This window comes from Silurus meridionalis, chromosome 9, assembly GCF_014805685.1.
Source record: "Silurus meridionalis isolate SWU-2019-XX chromosome 9, ASM1480568v1, whole genome shotgun sequence".
In the NCBI taxonomy this organism is placed as follows: Eukaryota; Metazoa; Chordata; class Actinopteri; order Siluriformes; family Siluridae; genus Silurus; species Silurus meridionalis.
The window spans coordinates 7,176,134-7,194,163 of NC_060892.1; the positions used below are offsets into that span (position 1 = coordinate 7,176,134).

The 18,030-nt window shown below is 37.1% G+C and overlaps 2 protein-coding genes across 4 annotated transcripts in view; both read left to right on the top strand.

Annotated features, from left to right (window-relative positions):
- The first annotated feature begins 3,803 nt into the window (after positions 1 to 3,803).
- Positions 3,804 to 5,637, top strand: nppc (natriuretic peptide C). The gene is made up of 3 exons (XM_046857892.1): positions 3,804 to 4,014; positions 4,522 to 4,802; positions 5,560 to 5,637. Coding segments are annotated over exons 1-3 (375 nt in total). The 5' UTR covers positions 3,804 to 3,921; the 3' UTR covers positions 5,561 to 5,637.
- Positions 5,638 to 12,818: 7,181 nt separating this feature from the next.
- Positions 12,819 to 18,030, top strand: part of LOC124391076 (arf-GAP with coiled-coil, ANK repeat and PH domain-containing protein 2-like) — a 49,132-nt gene continuing 43,920 nt past the window's right edge. For all 3 annotated transcript variants that reach the window (XM_046857408.1, XM_046857407.1, XM_046857409.1), the window contains exon 1: positions 12,819 to 13,214. In XM_046857408.1, the coding sequence (XP_046713364.1) occupies positions 13,162 to 13,214 (53 nt within the window). In that variant the 5' untranslated portion in view covers positions 12,819 to 13,161. The remainder of the gene's footprint in view (positions 13,215 to 18,030) is intronic.

Sequence of the window (18,030 nt, forward strand, 5' to 3'; positions counted from 1 at the left end):
AGAGAAAGAAGAAGAAAAATCAAGATGTTTATATATGTTTTTAACAAACTCTTGGTGCTTCAGAAACAGTTGTAATTATAACACTTGAATTGTTCACAGGTTGAGTTAATTTTATGAGTTATATCACTTTTGGTAGAAACTAATTTAGAACTCAAGAAATTGTAGAAGTAATCAAAGATTCTCATGCTTTTACCACTACCACCATCTTTTAAGTTTATGTTCTTTATTATACACAACACTGCATAATAGTGCACTCTTAGAAAACTGTGAACCTTTATACTGCTTCTCTTTTCCCTTTAAGTGTTCCCTCTGAGGGAGGGGTTCAGGGATTCCTATAAAATTAGAACCCTTATTAGAAGCCAAGAAGCCTTAATTAATAATGGTCTTCTAAAACATAAACCTTCACAGACCCCACCATTGAATTTATTTATGTAGGCACATTATTTAGTAACCAGATGTTTTCATTTGTTTTTTTAAACTTATTTATTCCATTAATTTCTTGTTCACGATTAAAATAGTAGGGTGTAGTTTCCAAATCCATTTTCCAATTTCAACCAAATAACAACAATCCCAGCTGTGCTTTACAGACCCCTCTTTGAGATCCCTTGTCATTAGGAATCCTTGGAGAACCCCTTGTTCTAGGACTGTTTCTCAAACCGAAAAAAATAAGGCTGGTTGGAGAGTGTTGTGGTGGATCCAAAGTCATTCCCAGAAACAGAAGTATGAGAATCCGGAATACACCCAGGATTGACCAGTTTATCAAAGACACATTCACACGTAGGACGTTACCAGTGCTACTATCATGTAGTTGGTAAGAAACTGGAGTAGCAGGAAGAAACCCAAGAGATGTTTGCGGAGAAGTTTAAAATTCATGCCTTTCAAAGCTTTCTACCTGATTAATGTTTTTACCTTTAATTCTTGACTTGCTCCCTTTAGCCCAGGCAGATAACTTTGGAGCAGTAGCAGCAAACTTTCCAGATAGTTTGCAATAGTTCTTTCTTTTATATATTTTTTTATTCTACACAGAACACGTAGCTGTGCACTTTAGGAGCACGATTGTTGTCCTTTTATCTTTGGCTTTTGATTTGAGCAGAAGTATGTGTGGACTATGAGACAGCGGAAAACTGAGGTTGAGGTGTAGGCCACACTTTCATCAGGATGTCTGTGTCTATGATGCCAGATCATCATCATCATCATCATCATCATCATCATTTGCTCTAATAAAAATTTCCCACTTTCTTATTTTTTTGTCTTATTTTGCGTAAAAGTGAATGCATTTTAGCCATAAAACGTGTTTCTTTAGGCACTGTGCTTGGGCATTATTAACAGTGATGGGGATTTTCCCTCCTGAAAGAATTTCATGAACATTTCGTTGAACTCTTTCAGCGTGGTTGGCTTTAGAGCTACAATTTCGTTTTTATCTAAATTTTTTTCCATGAGTAATGAAACACCTTTAGTAGTCTTTTCTCAGATATTTTTCTTTGGTTCAACTTTGGCAATAATTCAGAAAAAGATAAAGATAAACTGAAAATTCTAACTAACCTACTAACTAATTAACTTCAAGCAAAGACCAGTGCTTTAAATATGATGAAAATATCCAAACTGAAAAAACACCCGCTTGATTCTCTTTTCTAACTCATAATATAGTATCTTGTGTAATATAAGAACCTGAAACTGAAATGTAGGATTAACTGGTGGCTTTATGTCATAAATCTGCACAAAATAACCCATGATACAAAAACATGGTGGGAAAAAAAAATGTGTAGAATGATTAACATGTAAAAAGTAAAAATGTATAAATATTCATAGTATATTTTCTCTATCAGTTCTGAAGCTTCGAAAGCATCAGAAGTCACATCGTTTTTTTGTCTCTAATTTGATTTTCACCCACCCATCATAGGACAGCCATCACCCTGAGATATTTTGAAGTGCTTCCCCTGAGACTCATGAAGCCAGAAATGCTGTTCAGATTGCTGCTCATGCTGCATCAGAGGGCACTACAGCGTAAGGCCTAGGATTGATGAACATTCCTGTAATTGGCACTAGAAAAAGAATGTAGAAAGAAAGGACCACACAGAAAATATGGCAATTTATGTTTTTGCCATCACAGGGGTGTGATAACGATTTTCTTTTGCGACATCATGGAGCCTGGAAGTCACGTAATTAGTTGAAGAGGGTTGAGTAATTAAAGTGATATAGTGATGTGACGTTCAGGATCGGGTCGGATCTGTATACAGACTCATTTAGGTCAAAACTGAGGGCTGACTCACAACCATGAGCTGTTTTCATCCTTTTGTTTTGTAGATGGGAGCAACCCCATTACTCACTCTCTAACACTGAATTTCAGTAAGGGCTTTATTCTGGATAGGGTGGTGCTGGAACTGGAGTCTATCCCGGGAACATTGGGCATCAGGTGGGAATACACTATGGGTGGCAAGTCAGTTCATCACATACACGAACACTTTATATTTGGGTGATTGCATTTTGGCACTCCTGCTACTATTGTGTTTGTTGGAGATGTGAAGAAACCAGAAAACCCAGAGGAAACCCACAAATGTTGTAGCACTTGCACAATAAACATGCTTCCAAGGAAACTTAATATTTCCTAAAACAATTTCAGTCATTGTCAAGCAAAGTGGAACAAATCCTGGACAAATACTGGAGTTGTTTTCTGATCCAGTTCTCTGGAAAGAGCCAGTTCAACTAACTAAGTAACTATGTGGCAGTAACCTTTCCGCCTATTTTTCACGAAAGAACTTTAACCTTGTTCTCCTCGATACTCTAACCTGTGGCCTGTGTTAACACCTGAGATGACCACCTAAAACATTAGATATAAAGTGAATGCAAACTGCCCCCTAGTGGTTAGAATGTCTGCCATATAAAGCCACCACACACACACACACACACACACACACACACACACTTGTTTAACTATTCTTTTTATTGTAGGGGTTTTTTTTGTGTCTAGAAATAAATAAAAATTAATAAATTATTCTTTTTGTGGACAAATGACAATATTACTGAGAAAATGTTACTGACAAAACGTCCGTTAATGATGGCTTTTTATTTTTATTGTTATTATTATTATTATTATTATTATTATTATTAATTTTATTTCATAATTACATTTTTCATTTCAATACCATTTATATATATATATATATATATATATATATATATATATATATATATATATATATATATATATATATATAAAACTTGGAAAACCAAAAAGTACAACTTATACAACTTTACAAATCCAATCACTTATCCTGTTGTTTCTATATAAAATAATTTTGTATATAAAAAATCTTTTAAAAAAAACTGTATTTTAAGTAATGTATGTAAAAAAAAAATCACAGCGTGAGCATCTTTTCCAGCAATAAATCTCAGAACTGGTGCATAGACTTAACATTGTACTAAACAATGTTGAGGATTTTATTTAAAATATTCTGCAGCAATAGAAGCCACTGAATTCTCCTAAAAAGTGAATTAAATTTATTTAAATTAATCTTTAGGATGTTCAGAAATCCATTCTTGGGGTTTTCTTGCATTTTCTTTTTATTAATGGACTTTATTGAAACACTCCACTCACGTTACGTCTCAAGACTCAGCCTTTGATCAGTCAGAGAAAAGGAAATTGGTCAGAGGGAGTGATTGATACGATGGTCTTAAGGAAGGAATAGGGGAGGGAGGGAAAGATGGAGGGAAGGAAGCAGGGAGGGAGAAGAGGGAGAGCATTACGCAGGTTGCAATGACATCACCCTCATTAGACTATAAAACTGTGAGGAGAGCAGCAAGGGGGTTTAGAGTAGAGCTGGAGCTCTTTGAGGAACACACAGTGAGATCTTTTCTTGTTTGTTTTGGTTTGGTGTTTTTTTTTGTAAAAAATAAAAAAGAGAATCTTTATTAGAAGTCAGGATGAATGTCTTGCAGCTGGTGGCTTGTGGACTAATGCTGAGTCTTGTGTTGGTCAGAACAGAGGCGAGACCCACAACACCGAGCCAGCACAAGGTGAGACTTTTGGGGTCTGTTTTGTTTTCGAGAAAAGTTCAGTTTAGAAATCTCGAGGGTGTTTCATTCATCCTAGAAATTTTCGTTCATCCGAAGAGTTGTTTTTAGTCCTCCGATTGGTTTAGATGATGCAAATGCAGTACACTTTTTATTTGCAATACTGCAGTAATTTTGTAATGTAATTCTATAAAAATTGCTTCATGTAATATTTCATGCAATGACATGCTGAGAGATGCTCTGGATCTGTGCAGAACATTTCCCCACTTTCAGCACTTTTTATAAATCCTTAGTAAAGAATTGATTCTAATATTCAGTCTGGAAAGTGCAGGGAACTCTATCATTTTGCACTCATTTCTTATTAAACGGCACTTTCACATACAGTAGATCAATCTGCTTGAGAACATTGCAGGACTTCATTGCATGAATTCAGTATCATTGCTTACTTCTGCAATAATAGGACCCTTACTAAATCCCTTTGGTGCATGTGTGTGTGTTTGTGTGTTTCAGGCTCTGGAAGCTCTGTTTGGAGAAGAGCTGGCGGATTTTCTGGCTTCAGGTGAACGCAGGATGCGACTGCTAAGGGAACTCCGCACGGACACTCGCGCCAAGGGCATGTGGGCACGCTTCGTTAATGACCAGAACGGCGCAAGGAGGCAAAAATCTGGAAATAAGAAAGGAGGAAGCACCACCAGAAGCGGCTGCTTCGGACACAAGATGGACAGAATAGGCACCATCAGTGGGATGGGCTGCCAACCAGCATATTACCCGTCCACAAATAACCTCTCCTGGTACGTCTGGGTTCAGTCAGTGAATACAAAATTGGGTGTAGGTCAATATTAGGGGACATACTGAGTTACATCCTTTTCAATCGTTTTTAGAACTTGTTCATGAAAAACAAAAAGAAATGTATTCTTTTTTCTTCTCCAACAAAATCTAACAATATTTATTACTTATTTTTCATTATTATTATGATTTTGTTCATTAATATTTTATACACAATGTATACATCGTGCACATTGGTTTTATATTTATATCACATTTATCATTTTAGTTTTTATATAATTACGCTTAGAAATCTAAAGTACAAAAAAATAGTGATGCCAAATTTACCGATAAGACCAAGCAGTCATCATGCTGTTATTTTGTGTTTCACAAGTTTGATATCCAACATTTAAAGTTGACAGATCTACAGTATGTAATCGAAACAGGCAAAAAAATAAATAAGTCAATGCAAGACATCATCATAAAAGTAAAAAAGCTCTGCTGAGATGTTTCCACTGGTCTGTAACTCACATGCAGGAAATCCACACTTCACTCACAGAAACGCTGAACATGAAAGAGTAGAAAGTGAACAATTATGACATCATTGCACAGGCTTGCTATTTTTCCCCCAACGTTCACTGCGTGTTTAAACACAGATTCGAATAAAGACTCACACAAGATGCATCATGTGTAAAAAAAAAACCGTGACTGACAGCATGTATTACGCAATATTTACATGCCTTAACAATAATCATGCTTGTCTTTTTTTTTTCCCTCTTTCAGAGTATTTGCCAAGATGACGAGTTTTCGGACATTGGTGACTTTATCCTTTTTGAGGAAAAGCCTTTGAAAAAATGAACGGAAAAAAGAGCCGGATTGTCGGTACGAAAGCTGCAAAGATCGAGCGCTTTGTGGAAAATAATGTAATCGTCATAAATGTAAAAAAAAAACAAAAAACCCCATCATCACAGTGACATCACAAGATGGCGGAGGACGGAGTAAAAAAAAAAATGTGCGAAGCTGTATATTGTCGCTGCTGCTGTACATTCATGTACTTCATTCCTGCATAAAATGTATTTATGTTAAAAAAAAAACTATTTATATGTTTATAAAAAAGAGATATTTATAAATGAATTTTATTTATGTAACATTTTCACATGAATGCAAACTGCAGGCCAATTCTGTTTGTAACTTTTGTTTTGTCTTGAATAGTTGTACATGATTTAAAAATGATTAAAAAATCATGCATAACTCATTCGTCTGAAGGATTTATGACATTTATATATATCTTTTTGTATATATTATAGTATGCTATATTACATTATTATATTATATTATATTATATTATATTATATTATATTATATTATATTATATTATACACCACACTGGATTTTTTTAGGCTTTTACAGTACAGTAAAAGTCTCTATTTAATGACTGATTTGCTAAAAAAGCATTTATTAATAAAAGGGTTTTAAAGGACAGTGACAAGTAAAACTAAAAAATTCAAAAACTGACAAGATTTTAGCAACAAAATGCAGAAAATTGTGACTCTGACACTAAATGCTTAACCATATCAAGTAAAGCTTAAATAAAAATACATTCTCCAATACATTCAAACACTATTACCTATGAAATAATGCCAAAATTCATGCTTTCACTCGGAGGTTAATGATTTCAGAACATGTTGTTCAAGGAGAAATTTGGTTTCATCTTATACCGCAGAAATTTGACATTAATATATTTCTTATTGTTAATATATCATTTATTTATTATTACATAATAACTGAAGAATGATGTTCAATTTATTTATAAAATTCTTTTCTGGAACTTTCATTATAGCAGATGTATAAAGCTATAAAGTTCCCTCACCAACCTCTCTTAGTTTTGTCTTCTGAAGTTGAATATAAAAAATAAAAACTTTTGGTTAGGTTAATTATACAGAGGTATGAAAGTAGAACTGAAATAGACAATGTTACTTGTGATCTCATGTTCCGGGCTTCAATACTAAATTACTTTCAACTAATTATAGCAATTAGCTGGGCAACATAGCTCATTCTGGTTAGCTAAGTGCTAGGACAGAAGTGATTTTTCTAAGCTTTTTGTTGTCTGAATGCATCGACTTATACTAGCAGGACTAAACCTTCTAGAACCTAAAGTCTCTGAAAGCAAGATCTGGTGCCATTTACAGACAGAAAGTTTCTGACACACTCGGCTAAATTCAGCTTTGCCTAGCCTTGCTATACCTGGTAGCCCCATTATTCCATCTGCAGAATGATTTAAAAGCACTCTCCAGGATGTAGAGTCTCTCTGGCTGGGCCAAAAGCGACCATAAAGACTAGAAAACATCAGCATGACCTCAGAGGCTTCACCACAAGAGGCTAACCACTGCAAAACCTCAGGAGCAGGAAGAGCAGATTACTGGTGTTCTAGAAAATACATTAGAGATCTGGTGCAAAGTTCTAGAGTGCCTTCACACTTGTTAAACCACAGCACTGTTGAATTCTGGATTCTGATTAGACAGAAGGTGTCGATTAATATTCTTTAACAAATACCAAAATAATGAAAAAAAAATAGCATTTTTACATTGTTATATCTATAGCTTCAGCTAACTAACACGGAACTGCACATCTGATGCTTCACATAAACGTGTTAGTGTATCTGGTGACATGTGACAGAGAGCGCTGATCTATTAATGGACAGAGTCTCCAGTGTTAGTGTTTGTTTACTGGTTTAGGTTTTCCAAAATCTTCAGGACGAAAATGAATGAGGTTTATGCTTTTTAACATTGAAAACTATTAATTTTAAAAGAGATAAAAAAGTGAGGTAGGTGAGTTTATAGCTGCTATAATGTAAGTGAGAACAGGTACTACCTTCAATAATTGTTGACAGCTATTTGAATGATGTGCAAAATCAGTACTAAGAGATGAGCACAATTTGGGTTACTGGATTTTCCACAGCAAACCAACACCTGTATAACCTCAAACATGTGGAGATCTCAGAACAAAACACTTTCACTGCCAGCATAATAGTTAAGAAAATGCCCTATGGATCAGTCTGATTTTTGCCACGAAGTAAATAAGGTGAACTAATAAAGGGGAAGATGATTCATGTTTGGATGTGTGAAAAATGGTAGCATCCTAGTACTGACTGTATCTATAATTCATTTCTTATGAACATCTTTTATGGTGTATATTTTGTGCTGGAAATTTCCATTCAAAACATCTCGAACTCTAATAAAGTAGAGAGTAAATATCCTCACATTAAGGCTGCTCACGTCATGGTTTTATTTCACTTGCAGAAAAAGTATTTGGTTACTCTTGTATCGTCAATCTGTGGAAATAAAATCCTGCTCACCTTGAAATTCCTACTCAGAAAACTGTAAAGGTCTAATGTCAACAAGGCTCCTCAAACCATTATCAGTAAATAAAATATCTGTTACTACTACCTTAAAAGTTCATATTTTAATTATTATTTACTTTTGATCAATCAAAACTGTACGATAAACAGTGTTCCTACAGTTTTGTAAAAGAAAATACATCCTCCGAATCACCAACGTAAGCTGACTTGCTTGTTGCTAGGAAAACACCTCCTTTTAAAGTGGCGGCCATGTTTTTTTCCAATCTTGCTGCTTAAAAGTGACATAATTCCATTAGTTCTGTGCTGAACAGTGAATCTTATAATCAGTGTTTATCCTGCCGATATGATGAAAAATGTTTAAAGTTTAGGATAATTTATTAGCTAATTACCGATGTTCGAGTATAATGCTTTAACTCTCGTACAGAAAAATCTATATCTGTCCATGTAAAAGTTGATCTGTCTTTATTTTGTAGCTTTTACAATCAATAATGTTTAACAAGCAAATGGTATTGGAACAAAGAATGTATGATCATTTTCTCCAAATAGTCATTTAATGGGAGTATTTTTTTTAAATGTTTTTCATGAATAAACGTTAACAGTATATTTGATGTCATTGCTTATGAAAAAAATTGTATATATGTTGCATATTAATTTAGGTTTTTTACATGTCGGTCTATAAATAATATATAAAACTGTTCATTTAAAATAATAATAATAATACAAATCACTGAAACATTTTATGTGAAAAATTGTGTCTGAGGTTTAAGTGGCTTTTCGTGTGTAAAATATTTCTAAGTTGATTCTAATAGCTTAAAGGCAAAAAGACACTTCTAGAAGGCATTATATTGTAAATGTAAAGTGTTAAAAGTGCACTATTTTGCACCATTTCGAATTAGGTAAAGCTACAAAAACATTTCCTTTCTAGAATAGAATAAAATAAATTAGAATAGCCTTTATATGTCACATATACTGTATGTTACAGCATATTAAAAAAAATAAAATAAACAAGCTTATCCCAGCTTGTTTAGGGTCACGATACAGCTCCCATGGAGTGTTAAGGGTCTTGCTCGGGGGACCAAGAATGGCAGCTTGGTGGTACCGGCGCTCGACTTTCCGATCATTAACCCAGAGCCTTAATTACTGAGCTACCGATTCCCTTTATTAAAATATTAAACTATATAGTAATACAGGTAACAGGTCCCAGTCTGCTACTAATTTTTTTACTTATACTCAGAAAAGATGTCTTTATCATACAAAGAAATATTATGTGATGATTAATGATCAAAACAAAGCAGATTGTCAACTATGCAATATCAATATAAGGAGCAAAGGCATCCTCCTACAATGGTAAAAGTAACCTGATAAAACATTTTAAACATAAAACTCAGAACAAGGAGCTCATTAACAAATGAGATAATGATAAAACTGGGGTTTCTTTTTCCCACTCTGGGGCTTCCTCTGCTCACCCTGGGACTACTTTCCCCCAGCCTAGGGTTTGTTTCACCCATCCTGAGGCTTCTTTTACAAAACCTTGGCTTTCTTTTGCCCAATCTGTGGATTTTTCTATCTATCCAGGAGCAGCACAAAAATATATACAATACATTTCCTCAAAATGAATTGTACATTTGTATTTGTTTTTTAAATGAACATATTGCACATCAATACTATTAACAGACAGTGTGTGAGCTCATACACATATTTTATATCACAAAACATATTATATGACAAGGATAACTATTCGGCTTCATGCTAAGTGTGTAAAACGTCATCGACACGCAAACAGTACATCTATGCTGTAATGCTGTCACCTGGTGGTGAAAGTGATTACAAGTTTTTCATAATATGTGACTTTTTTATATGTACTGTATAAGAAAGTACAAGAGAAAATGTAATAAAGTAATGAAGTGGTTTGTCATCAGGCTTTCCTGATCAGCCTGGAGATACTTTCACAGATCCTGGCGTTTCTTTCTTTCAGTCTTCCTCTGTCAAAACCTGTTTTTTTTTCCTTGCCAGTCTTAAGGTTTCTCTTTCTACCCTAGCTAATTTGGGGCTATTTTAGCTCATACTGGGGTATCTGGGGCTTATTCTGCTCAACATACGGCCTATTTTATGGCATCTTTGACCAATGCTGGGGCCTTTTGTACCAAGTCTGGGTTTTCTTTTTTGCTCAGCCTGGGGCTTGTTTGGTATTACCCAGTGTTTCTATTCATCTTGAGGCTTTTTTCAACCTTCCTGGGGATTCCTCACAGGCGTTCTATAAGGCTCCTTTCACCCAACATGGGTTTTCTTTCACCCACTCTGGAGCATCCTATGGCTATCCTGGGGCTTTTGACCCGTCCAGCATTAATAACATCAACTTCTCCAGCAATTGAGCTACAGGAGATTGTCTGTTGGATCAGACCACACAGGACCACACGGGCCAGTCTTTGCTCCTGACATGTAAAAAAGTATATCTATCTATCTATCTATCTATCTATCTATCTATCTATCTATCTATCTATCTATCTATCTATCTATCTATCTATCTATCTATCTATCTATCTATCTATCTATCTATCTATGAGGAAGTGGTAGATTAGTGGTTAAGATTTGCTGATCACAAGGGGAAGGAGATCCAGGGGTGATGTATCATGGCTGCGCTCTGATATATACACCTCACAGACAATCTATGTGCACAACCATCTGTGCCGTACTGGTCGGTGCTACAGTGTCGCTGTGTTTATTGTTTCTGACATTTACTATGTCTGCTGTCTCCTTGTCATCTTCTTCTTTTTTTGGCTGCTCCAGTTAGAGGTTGCCACAGCGGATCATCTGTCTCCATACTACGTTGTCATTTACATTTGCCTCTTTCAAACCAACAACCTGCCTGTCTTCCCTCACCACATCCATAAATCTGTGTTCCTCTTTCTCTCCTTCCTGGCAGCTCCATCCTCAGTATTCTTCTACCGATATACCCCATGTCCCTCCTCTCGCGGCTCCTCTCGACTTGTTTCCAAAATGTCCCACATGCACTGTTCCTCTAATGAACTCATTTCTAATCCTGTCCATCCTCATCACTCCCAATTAAAATCTCAGCATCTTTAGCTCTGCTACCTCCTGTCTTTTAGTCAGTGCTACTGTCTCCAAACCATAAAACATCACAGGTCTCACCACAGTCCTGAAAACTTTCCCTTTTACTCTTCTCCAACCACTCCACCCTGCCTGCACTCTTTACTTTACTTCTCTAACTCCATTAGTTTGCACTGTTGACCCCAGGTACCTAAACACCTCCACCTTCTCCACCTCTTCTCCTGCAACCACACCACTCCACTGCACTCCTTCTCATTTACACACATGTACTCTGTCTTACTCCTACTGATTTTCATACTTTTTCTCTCCAGCATGTACCTCCAGCTCTACAGGCTCCTCTCAACCTGCTTCCTACTCTCACCACAAATCACAATATCATCCACAAACATCATAGTCCACGGAGACTCCTGTCTGACCTTGTCTGTCAACCTGTCCATCACAACTGCAAACAGGAAAGGGCTCAGAGCCGATCCTTGATGCAGTCCAACCTCCACCTTGACCCAGTCTGTCATTCCTACTGCACACCTCACTGCTGTCACACTGTCCTCATACATGTCCTGCACCACCCTCACATACTTCTCTGCCACACCTGACTTACTCATACAATACCACATCTCTAACGGCATCCTGTTGTACACTTTCTTTAAATCAACAAACACACAATGCAACTCCTTCTGACCCTCTCTATACTTCCCAGGTCAAATAATGTGTCTGTGGTGCTCTTTCTCACCATGAAACCTTACTGTTGCTCACAGATGGTCACCTCTTCTCTCAGCCTGGCTTCCACTACTCTTTCCCATAACTTCATGGTGTGACTGATCCACTTTATTCATCTGTAGTTACTGCAGGTCTGCACATCTCCCTTATTCTTAAAAACGGTAGCAGCAAACTCCTTCTCCATTCCTCAGGCATCTACTGTCTCCTTCTCTCATGTTGTCTTTTGTTTTATTTTCACCACTAAATGTTGCACATGTGCACTTTTTGCTGTTAGTTTAGAGTTTTGTGTAGTTCTGTGTTGCTTTTGTTAATTTATGTTGTTCAATGCACCTTGGTCCTGGGGAAACCTTTTTCGTTTCACTGTGTACTGCACTGTATATGGTTGAAATATACAATAAAGCCAAATTGACTTGATAAAGAATTTCTCTTTGTTTTAATGTACATGTGACAAAAAAAAGCCCACTTATTTAGGAACTAATAGATGTATCATTAAAAAAATTAACTCCGTTTGGAAACTCTTAGACCAAATCCAAACCATTAGATTTTTTAGGTTTTTATTTAATTTCTTTATAATAAAATATACAATATACTTTTAAAAATAAATTATATACTATTTAAGCTTTTACTTTGATTTTTAATAAATCTTGAACTACAGCAAATAATTCGAAAATGAATCATTTATAACTGAGGTGAAACGTGACTACAAAATGACCCGGATGAAACCTCGCGTGGCCCACGTCACCCCCCCACCACAAACTCCTCCCCCCTAAACTCCTCCCCCTCTCCTACCCTGCCCACTCAACACCCGCCTCCTGCACTACGATTGGTTCATCCTGACTGTCCAATCAGCAACCAGTTCACGCGGCTGAATTACTCAATCAGAGGCGGGATTTGCCGGAATATGGGTGGGAGAGCAGAATACACAACCCATCTACTTGGCAATACTGACCTGAACCTATCTGAGTTCTTGCGGTGAACCGAGTAGTAAAATATACATCTGTTTTAGATTGCACACAGTTTTAAAGCGTTTTGGATAGTTATATATGTCCCTGGGATTTATTTTCGGTTTTATTTGTCAGCCAGCAGCAGGACGGCTAGCTGGGCTTGTGTTTATCGCTGAGCTGGCTAGGACTCTCCGGGAAAGCTGGACTGCTAACTGGGCTCCTCTTCGCCTTCCCTTATAATCCAGCAAGAGTATATACCACAAGTTCCTTTTCCGATTCGCGCTTCACGAGACGAACATGAGGATCACGGTGGACTTTGAGGAATGTCTTAGAGACTCCCCGAGATTCAGGTAAGAATGGTCTGTAGGGTTTTTTCTTTCTTTTTTTTTTTGGCTATTTTTGTCCAGGAATGTAAAGTCCCGACTGAGGAAACCAGACCTCAACTCCGCCGAAAAACCGTCACGCGTTCCGATTAACCGCGATACCGATGTTGCGATATTTCTCTTCAAATCACCAAAAACTTTAAGTAGGTTATTGTGTAATAATAACCGATATTTCATAAAGGTGGTCAGATTATCTGTCTGTCTGTCTGTCTGTCAATATCTATCTATCTATCTTAATTTCTTTCCAACTATCTATCTATCTATCTATCTTAATTTCTCTCTATCTATCTATCTATCTATCTATCTATCTATCTATCTATCTATCTATCTTAATTTCTATATCTTTGAATTATCTATCTATCTATCTATCTATCTATCTATCTATCTATCTATCTATCTATCTTAATTTCTATCTATCTATCTATCTATCTATCTATCTATCTATCTATCTTAATTTCTATATCTTTGTGGCGGAAAAATCAAGTCTTACAGCTGCTACAGGTGTTGTATTGTATACTGGTGAATGTCTGCTGTTAGTTAATGCTAGTGTTCGTAGTGTTAGTAGGGGCGCGGTGTGGCTTTGGGAAGAAAAGAGCAGCCGTTGAGAGAGTGCCGGTGGGAAGGCACGTACCGGGATACGCATGCGCGATAACAACGACCGCCGTGAACCAACATATACCAACAATAACGGACAGTAAGAGTGTGGAAGTTTAAATAGGAGCTGGTGATGATGATAAACGAGCACCATATGTGCGCGATTGAAGCCGAGAGCTTCAGAGAAAGCGGCCGAGAAAGCACCTGCCACGCTGAAGGGGGCCGAAGGGGGCGTGGCAGGTGGATTCCTGACAGATAAACATGTACTGTATGTATTTTTATAGCATGCCTTCATCAAACAAATCGTGGCAACACTGTTGTGTAAAAAAACCCTTCAAAAACACGTGCATGCACATTCTCATTTATTAACGCACATCATGTACATAAAGAAATTTCAAGCACGTTAATATACTGCCGCCATTTTGATTTACGTTTATCTCGATCATCGGTTACCTCGATGCTTTTTGGCGACCCCCTAGGACATCGACATAATCGGGTTCCACTGTATTTGCACCACACTATTACAATGTTCATGTCTGATTGGTCAGATTGTGTTGAACTGTTACAGTGAGAGTCTCCAGTGTCGGTGCTTCGTAACAGTTTGAGGTACAGCTGTAACTTCTTCACAGTAGCGAGTCACCGTGCAAAAGCCGAGCAATATGTGTGTATTTCTGGGTAAAGCAGTGACAAACCCAAACATTCACCACTAACGATACCTCCAGACCAATTGTGTGTGCTCATGTTTATTCAGTTCCCGTCATTCAGCTCACAATTTTAGTTCCTATGTATAATTAGTTCCTATCGACTGGTTGACACAAAAAAAGGGGGAAAGAATATATAAACTAACCATGGTTTCATCTTGTGCTATATGACACTGGATATACAGACATTCAGAAGAGAAATGAAACTTTGCAAAAAAGTATCAGAGCTGATCTGTCTATCTTTTAGATTTCACTAGTTAGTGTATGAAGCTTTCACAGTTAGTTTGCTGCTCTAATCTGAAAATGAAAATGTAACATGTAAATTGGTCTGTTATTCAGGCGTATTATTCCAGTCTGTCCTGTGGTTTAGGACGTAGCCGCTGCGATGCTGCCTTTTTTTCTGACTTTATTTTTTTTCAATTAGTGAACCAGCATACGGTTTAGAAATGATCATTGTTATGTTTTTTGTATTCCTTTAACAATCAACACCATGGTCTGTGGGTTGAGACGTGGCCGCTACTGTTTTCTTTTTCCATTTTCTTTTTCTTTTTTAAACTTGATGATTGGTGGTGGTGTGGAGTTTGGGATGTAGCCACTGTGTCTTTCCTGTATTTCACGCAGGGGAAGTGTTGGTCCGCCCTCAGCTCAGGCTTTCCAGGCTTTGTGAAGTAAAGAATGACCTCCTCCCTCGTTTCCCCTCTCCCTCATTCCCCTTTCACTCATTCCCCTCTCCATGTTCCCTTTCTACTATCTCAGAGCACAGCAGCACAACAAGGAGCAGATGTTTAGAAAGTTGCCCACAGGAAACACTGGACTTGGGGATTTGTTCCCCTTGAGTTTTATCAATAAACAACACAACTTTAATGTGTTTTTGTTTTCCCCCTATTCTTAACATTAACTTTGTTTATGTTACAGGAGTGAATAATTGTGGAAGCATTTGAACCACATTTAACGTATTACACGTGTTTGCGTCATCACAGTTACATTAGGGTGGAAAAAACATAATTCAAACCATCTTTCATTGAAATGCAACAAGATCTGAAACAGCATTACAATACAGTGCTGAGGAATCCTGGATTCTGATTGGTCAAAAGTTGCACTTGTATTATAAACGGTTCACTCTAAAATACTATTTGAACAAGTTTGTGGTCACCTGACCATAAGATTTGTATGTGCTTTTTGAACGTTATTTTCCACATTTAGTCTCTATTTGGTGTTCTAATAACCTCCACTCTTCTGGGAACATCCATCCATCCATCTGCCTAGAGCAGGCCTCTCAAGATCTTCCACTGCAACCCATATAAACAATATCTTCATGGAGCTGGCTTTGTGCGCATGAGCATTGTCAATTGCATCTAGTTCAAGTGAGGAGACAAATTTTATCCTATCGCATGAAACATCCTATACAAATGTGTGTCTTCAACTTTGCTGTAGTTTGGGGAAGAACCACATATGGCCGGAGAATTCAGGTGTCTTGACACTTTTGTCCATACAGTGTATCTTGTCTATTCTAACGCAACAGCTCATTCATAAGGACTTAAAAATAAATTATATATACACATGTATATAGAGTAGTGCTGCAGCTACCAATTATTTGAGTAATGGAGTATTCTACCAATTATCCAATCGATTACCGCATTTTCCGGACTATAAAAAAAACTGAGCCCCATAACATTAGACCAATGAAATTTATGAACGGGTTCAGGTGAACCAATGAAACTCTTTATAATAAATCAGACGCGCCCACTGAATCGGGCCGCACCACATCATAAATATGGATGAGGGTCCTCTGACGTTTGACCTGCCGCTCACTCGACTGTCTACAAGAAAATCCGAATCATTCGTCACACTGAAAACAACCGGGCATGAAAAAACACACTTCACCTGTGTTCTGAGCTGCACGGCATCGGGAGAAAAGCTTCACCGATGGTGATTTTAAAACGTATGCTGATGCCAAAAGAGAAACTCTCTAGAAAAATAGTTGTGAAAGGAAGGAGGAAGTCGGTGAACAATGACTTTCTTGGTAGGCTACTGTTTAGATACAAGCCGTGTAACAGGCACTGCTTTTTGTTAAAGCCTGTGTAAAGTTCTGTGTAAAGTTTATTAGTTTCAATGTAGACAGCTTATAGACAGGTGTGGCTTATTTATGTTCAAAATAAAAATCTTTGTAATATTCAGTGGGTGCGGCTTATATCTGGGTGCGTTTAATAGTCCGGAAATTACGGTAATCGAGTATTCAATAAGTACTTTTTCCTTTATTAGAGAGCAATTTTAATATACAAGAAAAAATAAGACTGGTATCTTAAAGTGAAATAGTTTGTGTCCTTTTTAGATAAATGTACATTTTTATTGCTGAAATTGCATACTTAAACCCATTTAATGCATTTAATTGCTATATTACATCAAAATGCAAATACAAATTTCTAAATAAATAGAAATCAAAAAATTTGTTTCAAATGGAAAAAAGGTACCGTATTTTTCGGACTATAAGCCGCTACTTTTTTCCCACATTTTGAACCTCGCGGCTTAAACAACGAAGCGGCTAATTTATGGAATTTTCCTGGGTTTTTCCCGGTTTCACAAACTTCAAGCCAAAAAACTGAGCGACATAACATTAGACAGATGAAATTTCCGAACGGAAACGAAAAATGCATCTCACCTGTGTTCTGAGCTGCACGGCATTGGGAGGAAAAACTTCCACCGGTGGCTCACGACAATGACAAAAGATAAACTCCCCAGAGAAATACAGTGGTACCTTGACCCACGAGTTTAATTCGTTCTGTGGACGAGCTCGTATCTCAATTTGCTCGCACATCAAATCAGTTTTCCATATTGAAAATACTTAAAATGTCATTAATCCGTTCCAACCCTCAAAATGACACCCCGTTTTTATGTTTCGTGTTATTAAATTGGAAAATACATTTCTAAATAACAAATCTTGTATAAAAACATAATAGAAAGAGTATGTAAAGATATAATAAGGTTTTATTCAGTGTATTTTTTCTTGGAGACGAGAGCTAAAGAAAACGTGTGTGTGTGTGTGTGTGTGTGGAAGTGGGGTAGAGGCGATAAGCGGAGGCAAAACTCATTTTTACTATCACTCTTGTACACTACGTATCCCTAAACTTTAAAATTTTTACTTTTTTTTCTTTGCTTATCTTAATTTTCATCACAATCTTCGCTTTCTGGCTTCGCTTCGCCATCTAGCAGCGGCGTCTCGAGCTCGTACCTCAATTTTTTGCTCACATAAAAAAGCAAAAAATCGACAGAGTGACCGCTCATACCTCAGAAAACTCGTAGATTAATGCACTTGTAGGGCAAGGTACCACTGTAGTTGTAAAAGGAAGGAGGAAGACAGTGAACAATGACCTACTTGGTCGGCTCCTGTTTAGATACAAGCCGTTGTAACGCGTTGAGTCTGGGTGAAGGGAAAGCTCACTAAAATGTAATACCGGCAGAATGCAGTGGCATGCTATTCCCAAAATACC

Coding starts and splice junctions, on each gene's coding strand:
- nppc (XM_046857892.1), top strand. CDS start 3,922: ATGAATGTCTTGCAGCTGGTGGCTTGTGGACTAATGCTGAGTCTTGTG. Junction 4,015..4,521: donor CAACACCGAGCCAGCACAAG/GTGAGACTTTTG, acceptor TGTGTGTTTCAG/GCTCTGGAAGCTCTGTTTGG.